General features: G+C 42.4%; 1 protein-coding gene across 1 annotated transcript in view; it reads right to left on the bottom strand.

The window, feature by feature from the left end:
* The window catches only part of IKBKB (inhibitor of nuclear factor kappa B kinase subunit beta), a 48,790-nt gene that overhangs the window by 19,260 nt on the left and 3,883 nt on the right, over positions 1 to 25,647 (bottom strand). Inside the window, exons 3-8 of the mRNA XM_023520092.1 lie at positions 17,640 to 17,646; positions 16,460 to 16,577; positions 13,890 to 13,959; positions 4,055 to 4,143; positions 2,898 to 2,987; positions 573 to 697 (exon numbers count right to left, since the gene is read on the bottom strand). Of these exons, the coding sequence (XP_023375860.1) occupies positions 573 to 697; positions 2,898 to 2,987; positions 4,055 to 4,143; positions 13,890 to 13,959; positions 16,460 to 16,577; positions 17,640 to 17,646 (499 nt within the window). The remainder of the gene's footprint in view (positions 1 to 572; positions 698 to 2,897; positions 2,988 to 4,054; positions 4,144 to 13,889; positions 13,960 to 16,459; positions 16,578 to 17,639; positions 17,647 to 25,647) is intronic.

Here is a 25,647-nt window from a genome sequence, read left to right as displayed (position 1 = left end):
ACATGTTATTTTATATTTAAAAAGTTAAAGAATATGAAGTAATTTTTAAAAATTATATCTGGTTTTTTTAATTAGAAAATCTTTTTTTGTAACTTACTTGGTTCACATTTTAAGCCACTTTCTTATGTTTTTAAAACAAAAATTTATATTTTGGTATAGTAAAATTTGTCAACAATAAATTTTTATGTAAATATTTCCCATTTGTCATATGTACATATCTTTTATTTACTAAAACACAAGCATTTTCAGTGTAAGTGCATGAATGTACACAATAGTCTGTGAATGTACTGACTTGATGCTATTGAACACCAAGAAAATGTCATTTATATAGTATTACATTTAAAGATGTTAATACTTAACAACTGCTCTACTTTTCTAGGCTTTGGAGCTTGGACTGTCCACATGCTACATTCCAACAGGACTTTTTCTCTCTGGAAGACAGATCACGGCCCAGCCTGAGAGTGCCCAGTGAGGTGGGAACAGGTGAAGTGACATAGCAAAGACAGAGGAACACACTCCTTCCTTCAGGAGACTGCCCGGCCCCGGTCCCAGGGCCGTGGTCTCTCACTCACCACTGCACAGGCTGCCAGTTGGGGAGGAAAGGCCGGAAGCCCGTGATGCACTCGAAAGCCAAGGTGCCGAAGCTCCAGTAGTCGACAGTCACTGTGTACTTCTGCTGCTCCAGCAGTTCCGGGGCCTGAAACAACGCATGGTGTAGACACGCCTGAGTTGCTCCCTCTTCTAAGGAGCCACCACAGCAAGGGGCAACCAGCCCTTCTAATCATGCCCCACACTTTGCCGGCTCCAACCATGGGGCACTGGCACATCCACTCAAGGCTGAGGAGGTGACCACATTTAGGTGGTGGTATCTAGGATTCTTCTGTACCTCATTCATTCCTAATGCCGATACAAGGGCCCTTAGGGGATTTTTAGGTAGACCAGAGTATATCGTATACCCTTCTCTTAGGCTCTGTGAGGAGATGGGAAGATAGGCTGCATACAATAAAGGAAAATGATCCCATATGCTAACCAACTCTCCTAACCGATGTGGTATATGACATGGTCATACAATGGGATGGAATATATACAATCAGGCAGAGAAAAAGCCAGATGCATGACTGTTGCCCAAGTAGAAAGAGCTGGAGTGACCAAGGAAATCATTGAAGCACAGGTGGGACCGGAACCAGGCTCAGAAGAAGGCTCCTCACATGAGTGTCTGAGAGGAAACATTCCAGAAATGACCATCACAAGCAAAGGTACAGAGACAGGACTGTGCACAGTCTGGCTGGAAGTGTGACAGTTATGAAAGAGCCAAGGAGTCTAAAACAAGAGGAAAAATTAGGGGATGGTCAGATCAATCTGTGTCTGGTTATGGACAGACGTTTTAGCTCCTGTGAGTGAAAGATTTGACTTGAGCATCCTGGTCAGAGCTTGGGGTCCCTCTCACTTAACTACGGCTGAGTTAATGAGGATTCCAGGGGACACACAGCAGGACCAACGTGATTACGTTATACGGGCACAGGCCCCTGCATCATAGCCATCCATGAGTTGCCACTTTGAAACCTATATTCCTCAGAGTAGGTGATAAACTGGTGGAGCCCATGACCATGGTTGATGGGATAAGTAGGAAGTACAAATGCACTCAGAATGGTTTTTTTTTTTTTTTTTTTTTGAGAACTAGATAGGATACTTAAGCTCATCTAGCCTAATGTCTTTCAACCTTTTTTTTGTATTTGTTTTTTAAACTGTACACTCCTTCATTCAATCAACATTTTACTGGCTGTTATCATCCCACAAGCAATCTATTACCAAGTTTTGCTGAGTCTCTTGCTAAGCATTCCATGAATCATTCTCTACGTCCTTACTGCTGCCACCAGCTCTGGACTATCACAACAACCTCCTTACTACCTGACCAGATTTATTTTTGTTCAGTGAAATTTATTCTCCCCACTGTACCAAAAGTGGTCTTTTTAAAAGGTAAACCTGATCCCCCTCTAACTTAAAATCCTTCAATGTCTCTCCAGAGGTTTTAGGATAAAGTCTAAAATCTTTAACCCAGCCCCAAATGCCCTGTATTATCTCTCCCCTGATCCTCTCTCCAGCTTCAACTCAAGATACTCTCTTCTTTCTTCTCTAGGTTCCAGCCACACTTTCTGGTCTCCTAATATATTATCCGTATGCCTGGAATTTCCTCTCAGTCCACCCACCTCCAGCCCCTTTTCACTTATCCATCGCTTCAGGTCTTACACTAGGCTAGGTCCTCCTAATATATATTCTTATCACACTTATCGCAACTGTATTTTCTCAGTCATTTGTGTGTCAGTGTAATACCTGCTTCCTTGCTAAACTCTAAGCTCCCAAAGCCAGGGAAAGGCTTGTCTTCTTTCTCACTGCATCATCAGCTTCTAGCACAATACTTGGCACACAGACCACACTCGATCAATATTTCTTGAATGAATGGATAACTCAAATAGAACCCCAATATTCAGACGAAATAACATAAAGGGTGGGAGCTCAGAGCTCAGCTCCTCCTCAATGGCCCGAGACGCCTCATGGAAACTGTGGCCTCTACAGACCAGCATGAATCTAGTTTAAACTCTTCATTTTCAGGTAAAATACTGAATCTCAGAGGTTATGAGATTTGTGTGACAGTACACTAGTAGAGCTCTTCTGACACCAAAGAAGAGGATCACATCCTTCTATAGGGCCTCTGTTGGCAAAAAGTGCTGACTTGAACAGATTCTGCCTCTGACCTCATACAACAATTCTTATGCATCTAAGAAACATCCAAAGAGCTGGCAAGACTTTGATGCTAGAAGGCAAGGATAGACAGGAGCCCCAGAGATATGGCCATGAGACAGAAACTGATCAGCAAACATGTAAATCCCATGTCTTACCAGGTACTGCAGGGTCCCCACAAAGGAAGTACAGAGACTTCCCTGATCCAGCTCCTTGGCATATCCTAGGTCAATAATTTTGTGTATTAACTGGAAAAAAAAAGGGAAGGAAGAAAAATCTGAGGGTTATGAGAATACACTGTCCTCCTATAAAAATTCTGATTGTTGTTGACAGAGCAGAGGATATTTCTGAAATCCCAGGTGGTATTAGATAATAAGTTCCTCAGAACTACCAAATTCACAGAAGAATGCCTCCAACATGGTAGATTTAGGGCAAAAGGAAACACACACTGTGAAAATGCTGAAAAAAGGCATATGTTCTCCTTTGCGCTGTGACCAGTCACCAGAGGAAGGCCATCATTAACAGACCATGCACTAGACCTCAAGACTGCTAAACCTGGACTTCATGATGTGAGAGACCAGGCCAATCCCTTCTCAGTGGAAACCTTTAGTTCTCAATTCTTAGAACCAATGGTAAGAATGAGTGAACTGAAACAAAGGTGAGTGCTGTGATAATCATGGGTCAGCCCAGAATGCTGACAGAAGGTGCGTCAGAGAGATTAAGTGACCCATGAGTTGAGTTACTACAGTCCACTCAGCTGAGCCCCTGTTCATCATCCCCAGCTATAAAAATAAGTCTGTGGAAGAGCACAGTGCTAAGCCCCATGGGAATGTTACCACCACACCTAGGAAGGAGGGCCACTGAAGAGGGCTGCTAAGAGCTGTGGGGAAACTGCAGGCTGGACCAGGCTCCACGGGCAGGTGCCAGCTCCAAATGCCTCTTCTCAGCCACACCCAGAACCACCTTCGTGCTGGTTTCCATGTTAGCATCAAGAGCGGACGCTCTCAAACAAATGGAAAACAAAAAGTCTATTTCCAAGAAGTGCTAGTCCCAAAGGTTGGGGGTGAAGGTGGGAAGACAAACATTATTTTCCTTATCAGATTCCTGCAACTTGGGCAATTAACAATGTGATCCATTCGAACTTGCCTCAATCTGCAAGCAAGAATTTTTTTGCTGAATTTTGATCCAAATCAAAAAGCATTCCCAGAGAATCAAAGCGAATATAAACAAACATGTAAAGTTTGTTCCTTCTCTACCAGAGCAACTTCCCTGAGGCAGTCTCCAGGACTTTCCAAGTCCCGGGGTAGTCACTCACTCTTTGCTCTCCTTGCTGCAGGACGATGTTTTCTGGCTTTAGATCCCGATGGATGATTCTGTTTTCATGAAGGTATCTAAGTGCAGAGGCTGAGAAGGTGGAAAGGGGAGTGGATTTCCATTAAGCCTAAGAAATGCTTTTCATTTCAAAATCACCTATGCTGTGAAAGATGAACATTGTGTGCCCCTGACACATACTCTGACTTCCAGTGCACAGACTTGTGGTAGAGGGACAAGGTCTGAGCAGATGCCCTCGGGTGAACTAAAGAGGACCTGGCTGTGTGAGCAGAACTTGGACCACCACAAGAATCTGGCTTTTTCATGCAAAGAACCCATAGCCTCGCATCCGCGAGGTCACCAACTACAGTCTAGAGCAGTGGTTCTCAAATTGCATTGCCAGAACCTGAAGCATCCAAAGTTGTCAGAAATGCAGTGTTCTCAGGTCCCACACCCCACACCTACTAAATCAGAAACTTTGAGGGTGACTCTGCAATCTATGTTTTAACAAGCTCTCCAAGTGATGTTGATGCTGATCAAGTTTGAGAAGAGAAACCTGTCTGGTGTAGAGACTGAAAAATCTAAATTCTACAGGGTGGGTAAGGAAGAAGGGCCCTTTGGGCAAAGAGCACTTTGGACATCTGATCTAGAGTCCTATAAGGTCAGAGCTGGCTTCAAGGAAGAAGTGAGGAACACTAAAGAGGTTAGGAGCACATTCAACACATCTGACACTTTGATGTGTGTTTATTATATGTCCAGTTCTCTGCTAGGTTCTGTGAGGGACATAAAATAAGGGACATGATCCCTAACTTTAAAGAGCTCAGAAGCTAGTTGGGAAGGAAGGAGCCTGCACGATACTACTGGCTTTGAAGTCATTTGATACCAACAACTTCTGCTGTGAAGAGGAAACATGACAATGTTATACAGGAAGTCATGGCACAGAGCAACAGATGTGATTTTTACTCATCAGAGGTTTAATAACTTTAACAGAAGTCCTAGTTAATCGTACTACAAAAGAAAAAAATGAAATAGGGGATAAAAGTATCTCTACTTGGAGATGATATGACCATATGGCTAGAAAACTCAATAGACTAAAACCTGGAAAGAATTTAGTAAGTTATTTGGAAACAAAACAAGTATGTACAAATCAATAATTTTTCTCCATGTCATCTATATCCAGTTGGAAAAAAAAAAAAATCCCATTCACATTAGCAACAAAAACTCTTAAGTACCAAGGGACAAATTTAGCAAAAAAAATGAAGTATTTCATTTTTAGGTAGGTAGGTAAAGAAAAATATATAGCATAAAGACAAGCAATATGAATAATATAAAAAGGTTTTTAAAGTTTATGGCAAAAGGTAACATTCGTAAAGTCAAAAGACAAAAAGAGCTGGGGAAAAAATATCTGCAACACATATGTCAAAGAGTAAATATACCTTATAGACAAAAAGTTCTTATAAATCAATAAGAAAGCAGCCCAGTAGAAAAAGGGCGATTTACCAAAGAAGAAATGCAAATGGTAAACAATTCCACAGAAAGCTGCTCAAGGTAACAAGTAGTCCAAAAAGTGCATATTAAAAAGCACAATGAAATGCTTTTTTTCACCTCTTCAACCAGAAAGAATTTTAGATGCAAAATAAAAAGCCCTTCCCTACATGAGTGGAAGGAGTAAAAATCGCTGTGCCTTTTTGGGAAAGAAATATGGCAATATCTATTTAATTTTGAAGCATACACATTGTTTGATCCATTATTTCCAAATCTTTAGTAGTCTAGTTTGTACAATCAAAAGCATCATAAGATACAAATAAGGATGCTTATTGCATAGCTTTGAGTGAAATAGCCAGAAACAAACTGAAAGTCATCAATCAGGAAAGGCTGAACAAATTATGGTAGATCCACATTATATTAGGCAATTGTTTTAAAATCATTTAGCTTTACAGATAATAGAACTCAGGTATAGATAATATGACTCAGAGGGATGTCAATGATGCACTGCCAAGTTAATGGTATGATCTGGTTTTTGTTTAAGAAAAAAGGTCAAAAAGCAAATACAATAACACTAAGAGAAGTTTAATATTGGTTAACAAACTCATCAAGCCAGACTGAGAATGTGGGCAAACCAGGGAGGTGGGTAGCCCCACGGCCCGGGCAGCCATTCCTGTCTGCTCTGCAGAGCAGGAGAAAGGCCTTCCACAGCAACCAAGGGATCAGACACGATGCATAAAGACTTTTATGCTGAATGTTTTCTGAAAGCACCTTCGAAAGTCAAACTGAGACAGCTAAACTATTGACTGACATCTGATTAGGGCAGTTCCATCTCAGAATATTACATTATATTAGAAAACTTCTAATTACATCTCCCCTTTTAAACTCAGTCTTTGACCATATAGTTCCAACATCTCATACTTGCTTCTTATTTTTCTTTTCTTTCATAAGTGAATACAGTATATTGGCATAGGTCCATTGACTGTCCAAATGAAGTGAAAGACTTGTTGCTTTCAATGCCTAAAAAATTCCACTCCATCTCGTTCTCCATTGTATTAACTTTTAAGAACCAATGCTTCTCACAGCACTTTCATTTTTGTATTACTTTTATTAAAGAATCAAAGCAAAGTATAATAGAGCACTATAATAATTGCACAAACACAACCTTGCACAGAGATGGTATTACTATTGAACCTGAACTAGTGGCTGGCACGGAGCACAACTGTACAAAAACTCAAAATGTGTATTGACTGATTCACAAAAGACCTGTTTGGGTATATGACAACAGTGTCAGAGTATAATACATAAAAGTGGGGTCAGTTTATTCAAAAGGAGAGTGTATGAAAGTTGAGACTCAATGTATTTGGAACAAGCACATATGCCCAGATTAAGACAAGACCTCTGAAGCTGGATGTGAACATCTCAGCACAAATAACGTGGAACACGAGCAGGTGAGATGACCCAAGTAGCCCCCCAGTGAGGATTAAGAGCGTTCAGATTATACTGAAAGCACTATTCTCTACACCATGCTGATTCAAAGTTGTCATCAGATCTTTAGTGAGATGGAATGGCAAACTGGTAACTAATCCACTGACTACTATTAATAGCTGTCTATGTTTATGCTTATGCAACTGTACATAAAAAACTTTACTACTCATTTTGGGGCAGTCATTTATTCTCAAATATTTTTGTCAACTTAATAAAGTCTAAAATTAAAGAATCCTACAGGTGTTGTTATATATAGTTTCTTGGACTGAGTGCAAGAGTAAAAATTCTAATAGGCAAGACCTCTTAAATAGCTCTCCTCATTGAAACAGTCTTCCAAAAGCTAAGTAGGCCAGACTGTGCTGTATTTTACAAAATAGTACCTGAAGAGCATCATGAAATGAATCAAAATTATCTCAAGCCAAGAGAACCTAATTTGATTTAAATGGGATAGAAAATGAGAATTTGAGATTAAGAAAAACACTTTCGCATCTGAACATTTATAAAAAAAATCTAAACCCCTAGTAAGTGATATACAAAAATGTATAAAAATTAAAAACCATACATACCGCAAAGCATTACAGCCTAAAAAGTTAATTTCTCACATTCCAATTGTAAAAAAGAATTATAAGAAGCACCTACTCTGTGCGAACTTTTAAACTCTGCAGTGGCATTTCATAGGGCAGATACTACACAGAGAAGTCCAAGCAAAAGACCTATCACAGGAAAACGATAGCCTCCTCCTATTATCCTTGTCAAGAGCAGCATTTAGATATTGACCCCAGCTTTCCCCTAGCTTGTGAGGTAGACATGAATATATAACTAAAGAATGCAACACTCCTGGAGTTCTTATTGATGAGCCGGAATCCCAAATCACAGTTCTTTTTCATATTACAAACCACAAATTAGGGAACAGATAGGACGAGCTAGACTTCCTTGTAGAAAAGCAGTTTTATAAGGGTTGTGTCCATGAATCCCTACTTACTACACTCCAAATTCAAAGGGACCACTAAGCTCTCTTTAAGAACATTTTTATTCGAGACACATTCCATAGAGAAGAAATGGAAAGATAAATAGACCAAAAAGTTGACACAGAGATTTGAAGAAAAAGAAAAGACAGTCACCACTTGGTGATTTAAGTCACCAATGAGTAAGAAGGGCAACAGGCTGTTTGTTCACTATTGAGTGACCGTGTACCTACTATGTGCCAGTCATTTCAGTGTCACTGGACTTTCCAAACAAAAAAGATTGGAAGGCCAAGCGTGGACATGTGGAGAAAGATTTAGTCCAGCTAAAGGTTTCTCGGCTAAAATAGCCCTATGACTAATCAGCAAGGTAGCAAGGCAGTCACACTAAGTGCTAAGAGCAAAGTGCGAAATCATTCTCTCATTCATTCAATTAGTAGTACTTATAAAGTGGTGTCTTCTATTTGTTAGGTTTGTGGAAAATGTGCCAGGGAATTGAAGCATTTTCTTTACTTACTGCACAAAGTCTAGTCAACGGGCTCCAAACCAAGAAGTCAGTTCTTATTGTCAAGGCAGAGAACTACTACAGTCAGAGAACACATACTACACAGTCAGAGAACACAGAACTACTACAGCAGAGACACCAGGTGAGTGGAGGAGGCAACAAGAGAAAAAGCCTCCCGTGAGAGGGAGAACCACTGTGAGTGATGAGTCAGGGCAGTCCCCCTGAAGGGGGCAAGTCTAAAGCGGTGCCAAAAAATAAGAAGGCTTAGGATCGTTGGGGAGGTACAAGAGCAGCATTCTAAAAGGAGGAACATGTGCAAAGGCTAGCACAAGAACTGAAAAATGGGTTTTGAGGACCATGTACACGCAAAGTTGGCTATAGTGGACTGGAATAAATGCAAGGTGAAAGGATACTTTCATCATTATTCATGAATAATGAATAATGAATAATGAATAATGAATTCATGAATAATGAATAATGATGAAAGTATCCTTTCAAATGAAAGATGGATTAGTAAAATGGGAATAAAGAGGTGAGATAAGAGGTTATTACAATAATTTGCTATGATGCTGAATTAGTGGAGGCGGTGGGAACAGAAAGGGAAAATGAGATATACAACACAAAGGAAGGTCGAAAGGATTTGAAGACTTTTCAAATGGGAGGGTGTGGAGCAGGAAGAGGGGCAGATTCTAAGAAATGAAATCCAAAAGTGGCGCTCTTTCTGGGTAACTGGTAGAAAGATGGAGCTAGTGGCACAAGAAAGAGGATTCAGGAAGGGATCTGGTTTAGAGAAGAAGTCTAGGATTTCAATTTGGAACTGACTTTGGGAGAATATTATACAGATGTCAATATGGCATTGAGGATGGAAATCATAGTTAAATACACAGATTTTGGAGCTATGGTTGATGAAGATGTCACAAGAATGAGCTGGCAGACAAAACGGTGGAAAGCAGTGGGTAGTCAGTCCAGGTGCAGAGAGGGATGAATAGGATGGAGCAGGAATAAAAAGAAAGCATCGAGCAAAGCTCTGGGCAAAAGATGATGCATTAAAGGAGAGATGAGAAAAACTTGAGAGAAGCAAATTTGTCAGGAAGGGATAGCGGAGTGGACTTCACAGACATTCTGGAGCAACCATTCTGCAGATAATGAATGTGGAATATTTAAAGTTAGAAGGGACCTTCCCTAAGGTCGCCTCGCCCAAACCCTCATTTTAAAGTTGAGGACATGTAGGCCCCAAAAGCTACCATAGTTGTCAGAGAAGACAGAGAAAGATAAATGCACCAAAAAGGTCCTTGCCCAAGGTGACAGAGCTGGGGAAGTAGAAAAGCCAGGACTGAAAGCCAGTTATCTTCTCTTTTATTATTATATTCATTAATCTGGTTACTTATATTTCCCAATATACTTTATATACAAATTATCTGAATTTCTGAGATCCAGTATTCCTTTCATGTTATAAATTCACAATCAGAGAAACACTAAATAGCCCAATTTTCTGATTCTGAGATTGGAGCTCTCTTCCATAAAGCCTTGTGTTCTCTTTGAAACCTCTCAGCTCTTTAACATTCAAGTACTGGATGCCTGCTAGTAGCAACTCTAGTAGGGGCAGAGATGGTGACTCAGAAAGTGAAGCAGACAAAAATGGGGAGTGGGATTCCTAAAGGCTCAGAGGATAGGACGGTCAGTCACCACAGTAAACTGGCCACCTGGAGAATCAAGGTAGATCAATTCAGATCTAAGATCCGATATGGCAATGGCAAATGCACAATTGGCCCACCTAGCTGGCCTGAGCATGGGCAGGTCCCCACCCCCCAGCAGAGACATTGGACTCCTGAGTATGGCAATCTGTACCTCAGTCTTGAATGCCCAGGAGTCTGCTCCTCTGCTGGCAGAAGGAAACACATCCAAATGTTTTCCAAAGAATAATGAGCAAGACTATTTCAAGAGTCTACTTAGATACAACTTCCTTGAGCTATTTTTAAATCACATTAGGTAGAAGACAAATAATTTCCAGCTGCCTCTGCACCTATTTCTGGATCTCTTTCCAGCATATGAGCAATGGTCTAACTGGCCTGTCCTGACATAGGAAACAGGGCTCTCCCATGTGCTCAGCAGACATCTGCTCATTTTCTCATAGGTACACTGCAGTATCTTCTTAGGCAATTTAAAGTTCACTGGAAAAATTCTACTTGTGTCTATTATCTTGGTGCTGCTCTGAGTGGGCATCTCTGGGAGGTTAGCGGTGCAGAGAGGTTAGGAGTAAACAGGTTTAACACAGAAGAAAAGGCAATGAATCTAGATCTAGCGGTCAAGGGTGTGGCTCTGGTGCTTATCTGAAGTCAATCTGGCAGAGAACAGAGGTGGCAACTCCAACAAAGGGAACATGGGGCCAGCACTTGGAACAAACTGGAACAAAATATGCTCAGGAAATGTTTCAAAATACAAAAGAATTATGTGAGATGAGCTCCAAGAAAAGCTTTTGAAATTTGGCTCAGTGATGAAATCCTTGCAAAAGAAATAAATGTGATAAATCTTGTATACAAGTCAGAAATGGGAATGAAATAAAATACAAGCTTATCAGCCACCTCCACTGTAAGTACAAAGTCAGAGGATATGAGTGAATCTAAAAGTGGCTGAGATAGGAATTGGTCTGAGGAAGGTTAACCATTTCCAGGAAAGGAAGTCTCATAAGACAACTACCTGCCTACTCACTGGATCCCAACCTCAGGTCAACACCCAAATAAGGGTGATGGAGCTTTTTCAAAAGGCATGCTATAAATTCAAATCCAGAGAGGGAAGAACACGAGAAAGGAACTAACATTTGCTGACTGCACATTCTGCCAGGAGCAAAGCACTGTGCCAGGAGCTTTATGTACATCATCTCATTTTATCCTTATAACAATTCTAATAAGGTGACTAATGGTCCCATTTTACAGCTAACAAAACTGATATTCTTAAAAATTAAGTAACATGCCTAAGGCCACACTGCCAATAAGTGGAAGACCTTGTATTTGACCTGAGAATGTTAAATATATGTGGACATCTGTCTTTTTTTTAAAAAAAAAAATCCTACTTATTTTAATTTCCTTTGAGATTTATTCATTTGACAAATATTTATAGAGAATCTGCTATATAAAGCTACTGTTCCAGATGTTGAAGATATAGAGACAACTATATCTTCACCTTTAAGAATTTAATTCTAGTCTTCACCTTTAAGAATTTAATTCTAGTGTACTAGTATTTCGAGGCCTCATTATTTCCAATTTGGGGTCACAGAGAAGAAATATGGGGAATCAGTGACCTAAAGAATTTTAATATTCATCCACCTCTAGGAAAACTAAATAACATAAGCCCTTAGTTATTCTGATTTACATATAATTTAAACACACACATACAACCTGAATAGGTAATAGATAATGGATAATACAAAAGCTATCATACGAGTTAATGGTAACTAGATATACAACACGCCCAGACCAAAGAATATGCAACCAGCAGAGGTTCTATTAATATCACTAGAGAATCAATGAGGAAGTAAAAAGTTATTTGAAGAAGTAGACAGTTTTATGTACTTTAGCCAACACTTTAAAGACTTTAACTATTTGATGAATAAACAAATAATGAGTAAAAGAAAAATATTTGAGAGATAACATTTAAAAAATGACTTGAAGCTCCAACCATGGAGAAAAAAAATAAAAGTTGCCATGAAGAGCAAAAGAATATTTCCCAACCTACTAACCTGCCGTCAGCTCAACTCAATAGAGAATAAATTAATGATGCGGCCACTGAGAAAAAGACACAATCAAGTGAATATCTAAGCAAAATGTGGACAGGTGAGCCATGTGGCAAGGTGTCAAGAAAACAAGTGAGATTCTTGACCTATGGATTAGACCCTTTAGATAGACAGACAGGTCCCTTCCAGGAGACCCATATGAGCCAATGCATGAAGAAATCATTCTAGCCAGTGGTGGATGCCCACTCAAGTCAGATAAAATTGGTGCAATGTCAACTTGCCCTCACTGTGAAGTCCATCCAAAGGACAAAGACAAAGGGTATAGAGGGAGACAGAATTTTCTATGTCAGACTGTTTGGATCCTATGCTTAAATGTCATTGATTGACTTCCCACCCTTCATTTCCTTCTTGCCTACCTCCCATGAAAGGTGGCAGAGTAAGGAAGAGGCAGACCTACACTAGGAAGGCAAAGTGTTTTAGAGACTGGAAGCCCACTTATCTTTCCAGGACAAGTGTTAGAGAACAAAACTTTACAAATGTGACAAACTGGTGAATTTAGGTGAAGGGTATCTGCGTTTCACTGCACTACTCTTTCAACTTTTCTATATGTTTGATGCTTTTCTAAAAATTAAAAAAGTTTGAGCAAACAAAAAGAAAAAACAAACAGATTCAAAAAGGTTGCAGTGAGAGAGGGATGAAAATGGTATCATTCCCCAAATCTGAGGGCAACACTCAGTGATAAACTCTGGATAACTCTAAATTTTAGATCTCAAACTGTCAACTTGTACCTACAACCTTGGAGAGTAAAACAAGAAAAAACTAAAAAGGAAGTCTTAGCAGTCGCTCTCTCACTCTTGATGTCTGTTTCCCTAGCCTGGAGCCACGTGCTGACTTGCGGAGATCCTCCTCCAAATTCCCTCCAACCCCGGGGCTGCAGACTGGTACCGGTACTAGTCCACGGCCTGTTAGGAACCGGGCCACACAACAGGAAGTGAACAGCTGGTGAGCAAGCAAAGCTTCATCTGTATTTGCAGCCGCTCCCCAGTGCTAACATCACTGCCTCAGCTCCACCTCAGATTGTGAAGCATTAGATTCTCATAGGAGCACCGGTCCCTGGTGCCAAAAAGGTTGGGGACCACTGGTCTAGGGGATTGCTTCTGACCTCTACAGTCTGGGGTTACTCTTCTTCTCCCTAATGCCAGCCTGGCCTCAGAGTGTGCCATAGATACCCTCATCTGAGGACACCAATAGTACCAAAGAATTAAACAAATGAAGTTTTTCCTATGCCTGTGGTTGGCAAAAGAACTGCCAATGTGGAAGTGGAAAAATCTGCTGCCAAGGGATGAAATTCATTCAAATGACAACCTACTCCATGGCTGGCCATTCCAGGAAAGTAGGGAGTGGAGCTTTTTAATGGGAAAGGAACTCTGTTATTCTATATACATAATTCACTTCGTGACTTAGTCCGGAAGGAAAGGTAATCTATTTGAGTTCAGCGCCTGCCTGACTAGTCCCTTGTTGACCTACTCATTCCGTCTGTCCCCCCTCAACCCCACCCTCTGTAAAAACCAGAGGACTGAAATATCTCCACTCTGCGCTCCACGGGACTCACGGGGCACCACATACTCTCTCTGCAGGGCTGGACCTGACACCCAGAGCTGGGATTTACCAATGTCGCTTAGCAAGGTGAGGATGGCTCCTTCCCGCAGGCCGCAGCAGTTCTCGAACTGATTCAGGTACTGTTAAGAAGATAAAAAGAAGCATCAGAGTGACTGGTCACCAACCACCAACAAGTCCACAAGTGTTTTTTACCAGCTGAAGTCATCTGAGTGCTGACCCTGACCCTGGGCTTGGGGACCTGGGCTGACAGGCAGCCTAGGCAGCAGGACTGGCAGGAACTGGCCTGTGGAGGAAGCAGAACTGAGAACTCTGGGAAGCACTCACATACGTATAGCTGAGGTGTCTGAGTCGTTCTAAGATGAGAGATTTTTGTTCTTACCTGTGCTGCAGTTTTGAGGGAGACAGGCCAGCGTATAAGCTCAGCCACAACTGGTCCACTGCCCCTAAGAATCCCACAGAGGGCACTCACTGAAAACCACCTTCTGACCAGTTCCCGACACTGCTTTGCCAGTGGGGTGATGATGACAGGTGGGAATATTTAATGAGCACTTACTACGTGCCTGGCACTGGGCTAATCTCTGCACAGGTTAGGTCAATAAAGCTTTACCTGCATTGTGTCATTTCACCCTCCCCACTGCCATTGAGGTAAGCAGTGTTGCAATTTCCTTCGTACATAAGAAATCTGAGACTGGAGGAGGTCAGCAACGTGCCTGCTCACATAGACATTCTAGGGCCAAGATGGAGTACGAAGCTATGTGTATCTGAGGCTCGAGCCCAAACACTTAAGCCCTTTGCCCTCCTGGCCCTCTTAACTTATCAAGAGGCTCAATATGGCCTTGAACAAAGACACTGGAGAAAAAAACTTCCCAACTGAGGCTACAATCATGAACTAACATATATATCTGAAAATGTCCAAGAGTCTATTTCCTGAGCCAAGTGTATGGACTTCAATTTTTCAATCAGTTCTGGCTTTTATGTTTGCTCATGTGCTGGCCAGTCTTGTCTCTCCATGCTCAGGGTGTATATTTTGAACTTTGTAGAGGAGAGAAGGACAGGCCACCTAATTTGGAGAACAAAGAGGACCCGACAACTCTGGCAATAAGTACTGTCCTCCTAGCTCTCCCCTGCCCTAGTGACAGCATGGACAGAGGCCTCTTAAGGTGCAACTGCTTGCTGCCTCCCCAGATCACTCTGTGCCCATACCAAGTCAATCACACTGAAGTATGTATCTTCTCCCTTGGCTGACTGGCTCTTTGCTGCCTACAAGATCCAGTCGAAAGTCCTCTGCCCGGCTTTAGAGTCCTCTGCAATCTGGTCACAGCCCACCTACCTCTTATACTGCCCCCTAAGAACCATCTGCTCTACTACTACATGGCTTTCTCTCCTTAAATAACTGTAGTTGGTAATTAGATGATTGTCAGAGGTTAGGAAAACAGAGAGGAATATCAAAGCCTTGTCAAGTTCCCCATTTCTCATCGTTATCAGTGTCCTGACTGTGGTCATGCCAGTGACTGTCTTCACATCCTGCTGTGACACTCCCAGGATGTGCCCACCTCCCACAGTGGGAGAAAGCCACTGGGGCGGATCAATCCTCATGAAAAGTTTCTTTGTGAAAAAGAAGAGGCGGAAGGGGCCAGAAGAATAACGAGAACAGCACATGATGCTGGGTCCAGGAAATTGCAGGGTATCCTCTCTCCCTAATATTCTAGAGTGAAGAATTGAGGGAGATGCGAACTAACAGAACAGCTTTTTTCAATACAAAAATAAATCTTTCGTCCAGAGTTCTTAGTTTTCCTCACGCTATGTGGCATTATTCAATTTCACAGATAGAGAGGTGGCCTGCAGTTGGGTTCATGTGGGCTGTGGCCCAAGCTCTGCCACTGCAGCTGTGTAACTGCTCTGGGCCATGACAGCCACCCTTCACACCTTTTACCAATGTTGCAGGGTTGTTGAAAATCAAACACAGTAATGTGTAAAAGTAGGTTGTACAGTGCTGTTTTAGAGAACATCAGGGAGGTGGACACACACCACTATCCCTGAGACTAGCAAGGACTGTCATCACCCACCTTGAAGTGTACATTCTAATAAAGAGAAGTTAATGTGGTGAGAAGGAAGAAAGCAGAGTCCGAAAGATGAGTCAGTGGTGATTCTGGAACCCCAGCCCGGTTCCCTGATTACTAAGCCAGCCACCTTCCTGCTTCACTCTGTGACCTTGAAGGCATTGCCACATCTGTAGGAGAAAAAATCCCTCCTAATAAGGACAGAGGTGATGCTGACATGAAAGACTGAAGTGGCCCTGACATGCTGAGGGAGGAAAAGTTTGTTTTGGAACGTATCCAGTCCTTCCCTGTACTAGACACCTAGTAATTGTTTCCTCGTCATTTTAGTAATCTCTGTACAGTACAGTGAGCCCTCCCTGGCTTTCTCATAAGAGCTTCTGATTAAGTCTCTTGATTCACACCCCACACATCACTCCACACTGGGCATGGATTTGAGAGGGAAAAGCAACCCTGCTGAAGTCACTGTGGCTCTCTGAACTTCGTGATGTGGAAAGCAATGAAAGGTCTCCCCGCTGCTCCCACGCAGACAGGCTGTGCCCCACTTCCCCGGAAGCCTCACCTTTCGGAGATCTCCTCCTTGGCAGTACTCCATGGCCAGCAGGGGCAAGTCATTGGGAGCCAGGTTCTGCATCCCCTCGGGGACATCCCGGGCAGCCACCACATTGGGGTGGTTCAGCCTATGAAGGATGAGAAAAAATGAGGAAGGAACCCAAGCTTTGGCTCAGACCCATTTCCCCCTGTGTCCATGTCTCAGCAACACTCGTCTTACAACAACGGCCTGGAATAGCCAAGGGGCCTCAGGAGTAAGTAGAAAGGTGGACGTCAGGAACTAGAGACTCACCTCAGTGCCTGGTCAGTTAGCATCCACCCAGTCTACTTTCAGCACCATCAACTCATGACTCTGTGAGTGCATCATATGTAACCGAATTTTCTTTAGAGTGCCCCATATCAAGTCCTCATTGTACTTCAAAACTACTTCTAAAAGCAGAGAAAGTAGAGGGACTTCCAATCTTATGCCATTCAAGTAGGGGTGGGGTGTGTGTGTGTGCGTGCGTGTGTGTGTGGGGGGGGGCGCGCGCGCGTATGCAGACAAGGTGACACCTCCCCTCTTCAAGAGGGTTATAGAGGAATCACCTGTTTGAGGTCTTCCAAGTTGACCAGGTTGCTAGTTTACTTAAATGCCTTACTAGCTGGGAAGACAGCATCCATCTAGGGACTGTCAGACCCTGTCTCCACATTGGAAGAATAAATATCAGCAATAGGTTCACAGCAATGGAGAGTCACATACTACTTTAGAATTGAAAATATAGGGGAAAAAAAGGATTTCTGCTGACAAAGGATATTTCACTGGGATGGCCATATTAAATTCTTTAATATAACAAATAAAATTGACCAAAAGCCCGTGACAAGGTCCAGTGTCAACACTAACTGCCTTTCCTCTAGATGTCATCTACCTGGACAGTCTGGCTGGTATCCTGATTGAAGGACTGAGATACACAGCAGATGGGGCTGTTGCTCCAGATCCCAGAGTTCAGCTGGTTCCCTCTAGATCTCATTTCAATGTCCCATGGCCCCTCAGCTCCTGCAGTCCCCTTTATCCTCCCCTCCAGTGGCAGCTCTGTCACATTAGCTTGGTGCACTGGGCCCTCACTTTCTCATGATCTGAATCTCCAGACACCATCGTTCTCGATTCCGGGGGCTGAGCTCCTGCCGGCACTGCTTGATAGCAATCTGCTCACCTGTCTCCTGCAAAGAGAGCATGCACAGGCAGGATCAGTAGAACCAACAACCAAACACACAGAGAATATACAGGCCAAATCTGAAATTGTCTCCCTAGGGCCCAAAACATGCCATCTTAATCACCTCTGGGCTCCCGAGGCCGCATATGTATCCACTGATATCCTCAAGTCACCTGCCAGCTCATCAGGCTGGTCTCCACCATCCCCACCTCTCACCCTGCCTTTCTCTCTCCTCATTTCTATCTATCCAGAGTCTGTATCAAGGCCTTGCTCAGGTCCCACCTCCTTCTTGAAACCAGTGCTAGCCATTCCTCCCAGAGATTTCTCATTCCCCTAAACCCTGATTGCTGTCATACTAGGTTGAACCATATGACGTTGCTGATCTTGACCATTCGGACCTACACAAATGGAACTTCCATATGGTTCGACCTAACAGTTAATGCCACCCTGTCTTCATGTTTCATGTTCTCTTCTTCACGTTTCTCTCTCTGAAGTCAGTTTTGTCTCTCCAGAGAGAATATAAGCCTTAACAGTAGATGGAACACAGGCTGATTCAAATTCCAACTTAGCCATTTACTAGCTGTGTGACCTTGGGCAGACCACTTGGTCTGACTCAGTTTCTTCATCTGTAATATGGGAATCCGGGTGCCCACTTTTCAGGACTGTTATGAAGCTGAGCCCTTAGCAGTATCCAGACTCAGGCAGGTGTTCAATAACACTCCTGGGGGAAGACCCATGCCACGCAGGTACTATTGGCATTTAAAGTCCTCCGAAGCTTGGCTCCAACCTGTCTGTCCAGCCATTCTCTCACAACACCGCTCCAGGAATCTGACACTGCAGGCAGGTTAGATCACCTGTCTCAGTCCTATGCTTTTCTAGTCTATGCTCTTGTAGGTGCACAGGCACTGCAGTCTTCCCACTGCAAGGGATGCTTACCTGTCTCTCTAAACAGGTAACTCCTGCACATCCCTACCAAAGACTTATTCTCTGTAGGGTCATAGGGTTACTTTGTTAAATTATAGGCTTGTCGATCCTCGTGAACTTTAACCTCTACTCTAGTAACTAGCATAATGCACTCAATTGAGGTTTTGCGAATGGAAAAGAAGGCAACCAATAAAATTTTTGTGAATAATTAACTGACTGGGTCCTGAGGATTATTAACTTCCATTTTCCTTGGTGCTCGAGGAGGCACCAAGGAGCCACAGGGGATGGACTAAAAGAGGAAGGCCCTGAGGCTACAGCGTTGGCAGCCCAGGGGCAGTGGCTCTGGCCTTGGACACTCCGGCTGCCACAAAGAGAGTCACCACTATGCAGCTGCCACCTCCTCAGGCCTGTGGGGGCCTCCAGGACAGCTGAGGGACAGCAGCTGCCCTTGGTTGTGGCTTTGGTGGTGCCAGCCTGGGAACTGGTTGTGCCATCAGTGAACAAGCTGACCTACACCAGTACCCTCTGTGTTTTGTGCGCCAACAGCCAGAACCTCCCCAACAGCCCCATACTCGACATATACTTGGGAAAGAGCCACAGCCTGCAGGATGGTACAGTAATCCAACAATAAGAAAAGATTTCAAAACAGTACCAAAATCCTATTGTTGCCCAATTAAAGGACATCCAGAGGCCCTGTCAGGCCGTTTCCTCATTTTATGAAAATGCATACTGAAAAGAATCATAAACCTCCTAAGTGCAGAAATTCATATGGTGAATGGGACTTAAAAAGGACATGTCAAGGATTGTGACAAGGCCCCCCAGTGTGCATGTGGCTGCCCTTATGGCCGCAGAACTGCATCACGGCCACACATTTACCAAACTAGCCAGGATCCCTGCAGGAACAAGGACCTACCCAATAAAAAAGAGGAAAGATGGAAGTCTTCAAACATAAGCAGAAGATATCTAATAAGACCACTGAATCACTGCTCAATAAACCAATCCCTAAAACTGACATTCAAGAACTACGAGCTTCAGAAATTAGGTGGAAGCATCTTCTGACAGCTTCCTTATAGTTCCAATGCCAGAAAACAGATACTTACAACACTTCTAAGATACCCTCAGAAGTTACTTCTATCAAATCCCAGTACTACTGTGGGTAAGCACTCCGTCATGCAGTTATTTCACATGCCTATGTTTTTTTTTCTAACAGTTCTATTGAGAGATCATTCATATACCATACAATTCATCGATTTAAAGTATACAATTTAATGATCTGGGCTATATGCAGAGTAGTACAACCAAAACACAATCAATTTTAGAACATGTCCATCCTCCCCAAAGAAACTCCATACCCATTAGCAGTCACTCCCCATTTTCCCTCCAATTCCCCCAAACCTAGGCAACCACCAATCTACTTTCTGACTCTACAGATCTGCCTGTTCCAGATATTTTGTAGAGATGAAATCATATAGTATGTGGTTTCTGTGTTGGCATCTTTCACTTAGCATGTTTCCAAGGCTTGCTCATGCTGTAGCCACATGCCGACTTTTGTGACAACAGACTCCTTAGTGTAGCCCATGGCAATAGGTGTTGATAACCAGGTTCTGCCATAAGTATCATCTACATAAGTTCACTTACTTTGCTATTAGAATCCTGATCTTTGGCCTAGATTCCAAGGCTCTCCCTGAAAATGTTTTAAAAAATCACGAAACCTGTTGCTATTGAACCAATTAGTACAAGTGAACTTGGGTAAAAATCCATCTAATACTTTTCAAAAGTTAGGGAATATGTCAAAAGAATGTCATTTCTTCAATCAATGTACAGACTGTTACATTTCACAAAATGTTACACCCTCTACATCATGAACTTACTGATTTCTTTGTCTGTTCTCTAACTAATTTGATTTTGGTTACAAGTTTCACTTCCCATTAGTAGTCAGATTCAAACACTGCCCAGTTCTCTGGTAGCTTCATTAATAGTGGCTCTGACATGCTGTTACAGATGCTTATCTCCAGTAAAGTGGGATCTCCACAGAAACTCAGACTGTGGGATGCAGAGTTCTACAAATGAGAGAAGACTGATGGGCCAAGCTGTAAAATGAGGTAACAGTGTGGAGAGTGTCCACTTGGCATGTGATATTTTGATAGACGGTCTTATAAGCAAAAGTTTAGCAAAAGTACTTGTAGTTTATTATCTCAGAATGACTCTGAGAGTTTAAACCAAGATATTTTAAAATCTGCACCTATTTTAACTTCAATACACAATAGTGTATTTGTTTTCTATTGCTGCTATAACAAACTGCCACAAACTTAGTGGCTTAAAACAATACAAACTGTTTCCTTATAGTTCTGGAGGTCAGAAATCTAGCACGGGTCTCACTGGGCTAAAATCAAGGTGTCGGCAGGGCCATGTTCCTTTCTGGAGGCTCTAGAGGAGAATGCATTTCCTTGGCCTTTCCAACTTCTAGAGGCTGCCTGCTTTGCTTGGCTCAGGGCCTCTCCTTCCATCCTCAAAGCCAGCAATAACCAGTTGAGTTTTGTCACATTGCATCACTGACACTGACTTTCCTGCCTCGCTCTTTCACTTTTAAGGACCCTGTGATTACATGAGGCCCACCCAGATAATCCAAATAATCTTCCCATCTAAAGTTAACTAATTAGCAACTTTAATTTCATCTACAACCTTAATTCCCCTTTGCTATGAAACTTCGTATATTCACAGGTTCAGGGAATTAGGATGTAGACATCTTTGGGAAGGACCATTATTCTGCCTACCACAAACAGTACGCTTCCTGAAAAATGACAGATAAGTCAGACCCACAAGGTAGATTTATTAAGTGACTTAAAAATATTTTAGGTACTCTGCCTATCTATACATTGGATAACTGTAGATAATTGTTGTCTTTTGCTCAATGCCAACATTGGACCTAACACACAACTATCACCTGGCCCAACTTAGAATCGGGGAACAGATGTTGACACTGAAAACTGATGTTAAATATTGAAGATTTTATATTGTCCTCAATATCTAAATTCAAACTAAAGAGTGAATTTAGCAATATGAACACTGAAATAACTGGGCATGGAAACCAAAACTGACTTTCTACTTGTGGACAGCTCAGCTTAGTCCTACGGTTACAGGGGAAACCCTAACTTCCTAGGCCTGGGGATGTCCCATGTAGGTATAGACACACTATTCTTACACAGAGGTCTTCTAGGAAATATTGTAAGACATTCATTTTTACCAAAAGTAGTGTGTGATTAGAAACACAAACCCAACCAGTATTTTCTATTGCTAAAGCCATGTCTGCTCTAGAAAGCAAAATTCAGTACAGAAACAGACTATGAATACTGGTTTTGAAACTCTGGGGAGTTTGTTCCTCACCAGCAGTGAAACTCAGTCAACAGTGGATGACTTTCTGTATTTGGCCCAGAACACCCTAGAGACTCAGCTAAGCTCTCTAGAAACCTAGATTTGATACAAACTATCTCAGTATCCAACTTCCAGTAAGTGGACTCATGTGGAACAAAATTTCAAATTGGTTTGTATTTTGAGAAAATGGAGAAAGGAGCCAACAGTGTTATCTGTCTATATTGAATGTAGTTAATTATGAAGGTTGTTAGAGTCTCTGTTTTTGTTTTTTGTACATGAAAACATAAAGCATATATAAATGGGAGTATATTATAAAGCGTAGAAGGCAAGAGGGTGGGACTGTGAGTAAGACACATCCTCAGACTTCCGAGAGCTACCAAAAGGTGCTATTGCACAAGTGAGCTGGAAGGCCAGTCTATACAGGAGCTGGCACAGCTTCCCAAAGTTAGTCTTCTTTTAATGACTACGGAAACACAGGAAACCAAAAGGTACATTCAAACCCTTACCACATAAAGCCCAGTCTCTTGTTACCAGGGCAACCGTCCAACAGGCTATTGTGATATAAGGAGCAATTAGCCATAACCTCCTCATTCCTTCTTAGGATCTGCTCTCCAAGATGAATGTTTCAGAAAGAAGGTGCAAAGCTGGACCCAAAGAGATCCTAGGGACAGAACCTAGGCCTGATAGTCAAAAGGTCCAGGGTCTGGCTGCAGCTTCATCCCTAATTCAAAAGCACTAACCGATCTACACTGAAAGAGCCCTCCCTGACTTCAACCCACTCCTTTCAGTGTAAACATCTAATAGACACAGTGGCTTCCAAATTCACCTACAGGGCTCAGAGGTGAAGTAGGTGAGGTGTAACTCCCTTATCCTTCACCTGGTAAATGTGACATTGAGTCTATTAAGCTTCTGGGTCTTTATCCATAAGATGGAGATGACTCTACCCTTTCCGGTGTTGTCAGTTAAGATGAGATCGGGTGTCTGATACATATGAGCCTTGAGTAAATTACAGTAGTATCATTTCCTTTCTCTAGCTCTATGTAAATGCTGCTCTACCCTCTGAAGTGCCTTCTCTTCCCCCATCAGACTATCTACATCTATCTCCTTTCAAGATCCTGCTTAAGTTCAGTTTCCTTAAGAAGCTTTCCCTCTCCTCTGAGCATTCAAGAAATAATATGGATAAAGCACCTGACCAGCTAGTACATGACATTCTTGGTAAATAGTAGCAATTATTATTTGGTGTGTACATTTGGATTTTCTTGATATAATCTTAAGTATTCATTTTATCTCCCCCATTAGAGCATAAGTACATTAAAGACAAGGTCATCTCTTTTTTTTCCCTGATGGATCCCTGATGGAGCCTGGGTCGGTGCTCAATATATTCTTAGTAAACTGACTGACTAGAATCTTTAAGACTTCAAAACACGCAGATTAGCTAAAGTGAGCTTAGTCTTCTCCAGTGAGAGGACCAGTAAAAGTTAATATTACTTCATAGAAGGGATGATTGACAATACTTCACCTTTTATACCTTTATAACAGCCAGTGCATTATCTCATTTTATCCTCCCAAGTATCCTTTGGGACCCAAGGTAGCACTTTCTAGACTCTTTTAATTCAAAGTGCACAGAGAATATTTACAAGGCACCCAGGATGTTTCCAGAGCCTTCCAGAAAGCAGCTGCCCCATGTCGGGCCCAGACATGCTGAGAGCCGAGGGATTCAGTATCTTAGCATCCTCAAAATCCATGGGGGGAGTTGTGGCCCAAAGTCACGAAGCTAGCAATAACAGAGCCAGGATTTGAACCCAGGGCTGTGTGATTGCAAGTCATGTATTTTTTTCCTTTTTCCAAAAGGCGTGGTAAGCTGAGGTCACTCGGGTCATCTCATTTTCTTCTTCCTTTGTATTTAACAAAGATCTTATCGAAAATATCAGCCTATCCAGACTGTAATGACCTTGGGGTAAAGATTTAAGGGTGGACTGATGCAGCCAGGATTGTGAAGGCCCTTAGCAACAGAATCAAAAAACCCAGGAAAACAAGCGTGTGGTAATTGTTACACTGCCCTTCCTCACTAAGAAATATTTATTTTAGAGTTCTCTGTTAAACAAGAAAGACATATATTTTGTCCTTTAAAGGGGGTTTTTCCTTAGTGCTTTGAAATGGTTTAGACTGATTATGGCAAACTGAGAATGTTCTTGGGGCATCCCCTACCTTGGCCTCTCTCACCATGGAGAAGCTACAAACCACAGTGGAGAAAACATGAGGCTGGGATTCAAACAGATGTAAGTTCAGATTCTAGTGCCTTCAGTTACTAAGTCTCTTTGGATAAATGACGGCTTCTCACTTCAGTTTCCACAGCTGGAATATGGATTAAAGACTCCTAGGATTATTGTGCAGATTGGAGATAAAGCGTCTAAAATACCTACCCCAATGCCAGCATGTAGTAGGTTCTCAATAAACAATGGGTCTGTTATTAGGCATCATTTAGCTGACTGAGGATGTCAATGTTTAGGCTCTTTCATGCAATTTCTCTTGTAATAAAGTAAAAATAGTCTCTTTTATAGATAAGATAAACATGGAGTATTAGGGAACCATACATGGTTATGTTAAGTATAATCATTACACCTGACTGGAGTTAAGTAATCGACACCACTTTACCCTGGCTGCTTTTGTCACGCGGCTCCGAACAGAGGGGTCTCCACCAGAGAACACACTGCTCATGTTCTGATCCTGAACATCAATTAAAGAACCTCCCCTAAGCATCCAAAGCAGCCCTACAGATTTCTCCAACTGAGATCCCAGGAGGATGGTGGAGAGCTTCCTGCATTGAGCCAAGCTCATTAGCAAACATTCACTAAGTATTTGTGAATACTCGACTCCCCTCGCTCCCTCAGCCCCTCCACTCTCTATTCCATCACTAAGTCCTGTCAATTTTACCACTAAATTAGCTCTTAAATCTGCCCGCTCCTCTCTATCTACACCACCATCAGCTCAGTTGAATCTCACACCTGGAATACTCCAAAAGCCTCATAACTGATGTTCTCACATGACAGGGCAATGCCAGTGGTGTCCTGTACCACCTCCTCAGATCTGATTGTTAAATAAATATTCGGGAATTCAGTGAGAACTGGTTGTTAAACTGTCAGTGGCTTGAAATAAGCCATGGTGGGAATAGTTATGCTATGGATATTGGTAACTGCTATCAATCAGGGCATCTTTTCAGAGAGCTGATTTGCCAGTACACCATTGCTTGGGTCCCTTCCAATCTGTCCCTGTGGACAGAGTGGACTCCCTTCAACAGCTTCCTGTCGCTCTTAATATCAAAACAAACTCCTTGGCAGGGCCTGATTCTCACCTTCTATACTTCAGCCTCCCTGGCACTGGCTCCCCTTCATCCTCCCTTCCTGTCACACTCATCTTTCAGTCTCACCTACTGGCCATGACTTATCCTTCCACAGGGCCTCTGAACAGGCTGCTCCCTCTGCCCAGAAATATCTTCCTACCTTCTCTGCTTGGCTAACTTCTATCAATCTCTCAGGTCTCTCTGCTGGAGTGCCACTTCCTTGAGAAAGCCCTCGCTGATTCCCTGCTATAAGGTCTCGTTGCACTGGGCCCCTCTCCCATGTTGTACTTATGTTAGTTGGGAGTTTATATTTATAATTTTTGATTAATGGCTTTCTTTTTTCCAAAAAGATTTTATCAAAAGCCAAAAGGG

Source organism: Pteropus vampyrus, unplaced genomic scaffold (genome assembly GCF_000151845.1).
Source record: "Pteropus vampyrus isolate Shadow unplaced genomic scaffold, Pvam_2.0 Scaffold8, whole genome shotgun sequence".
In the NCBI taxonomy this organism is placed as follows: domain Eukaryota; kingdom Metazoa; phylum Chordata; class Mammalia; order Chiroptera; family Pteropodidae; genus Pteropus; species Pteropus vampyrus.
Note: the sequence above shows the minus strand (reverse complement) of the source record. Positions and strands in the feature narration are given on the sequence as shown.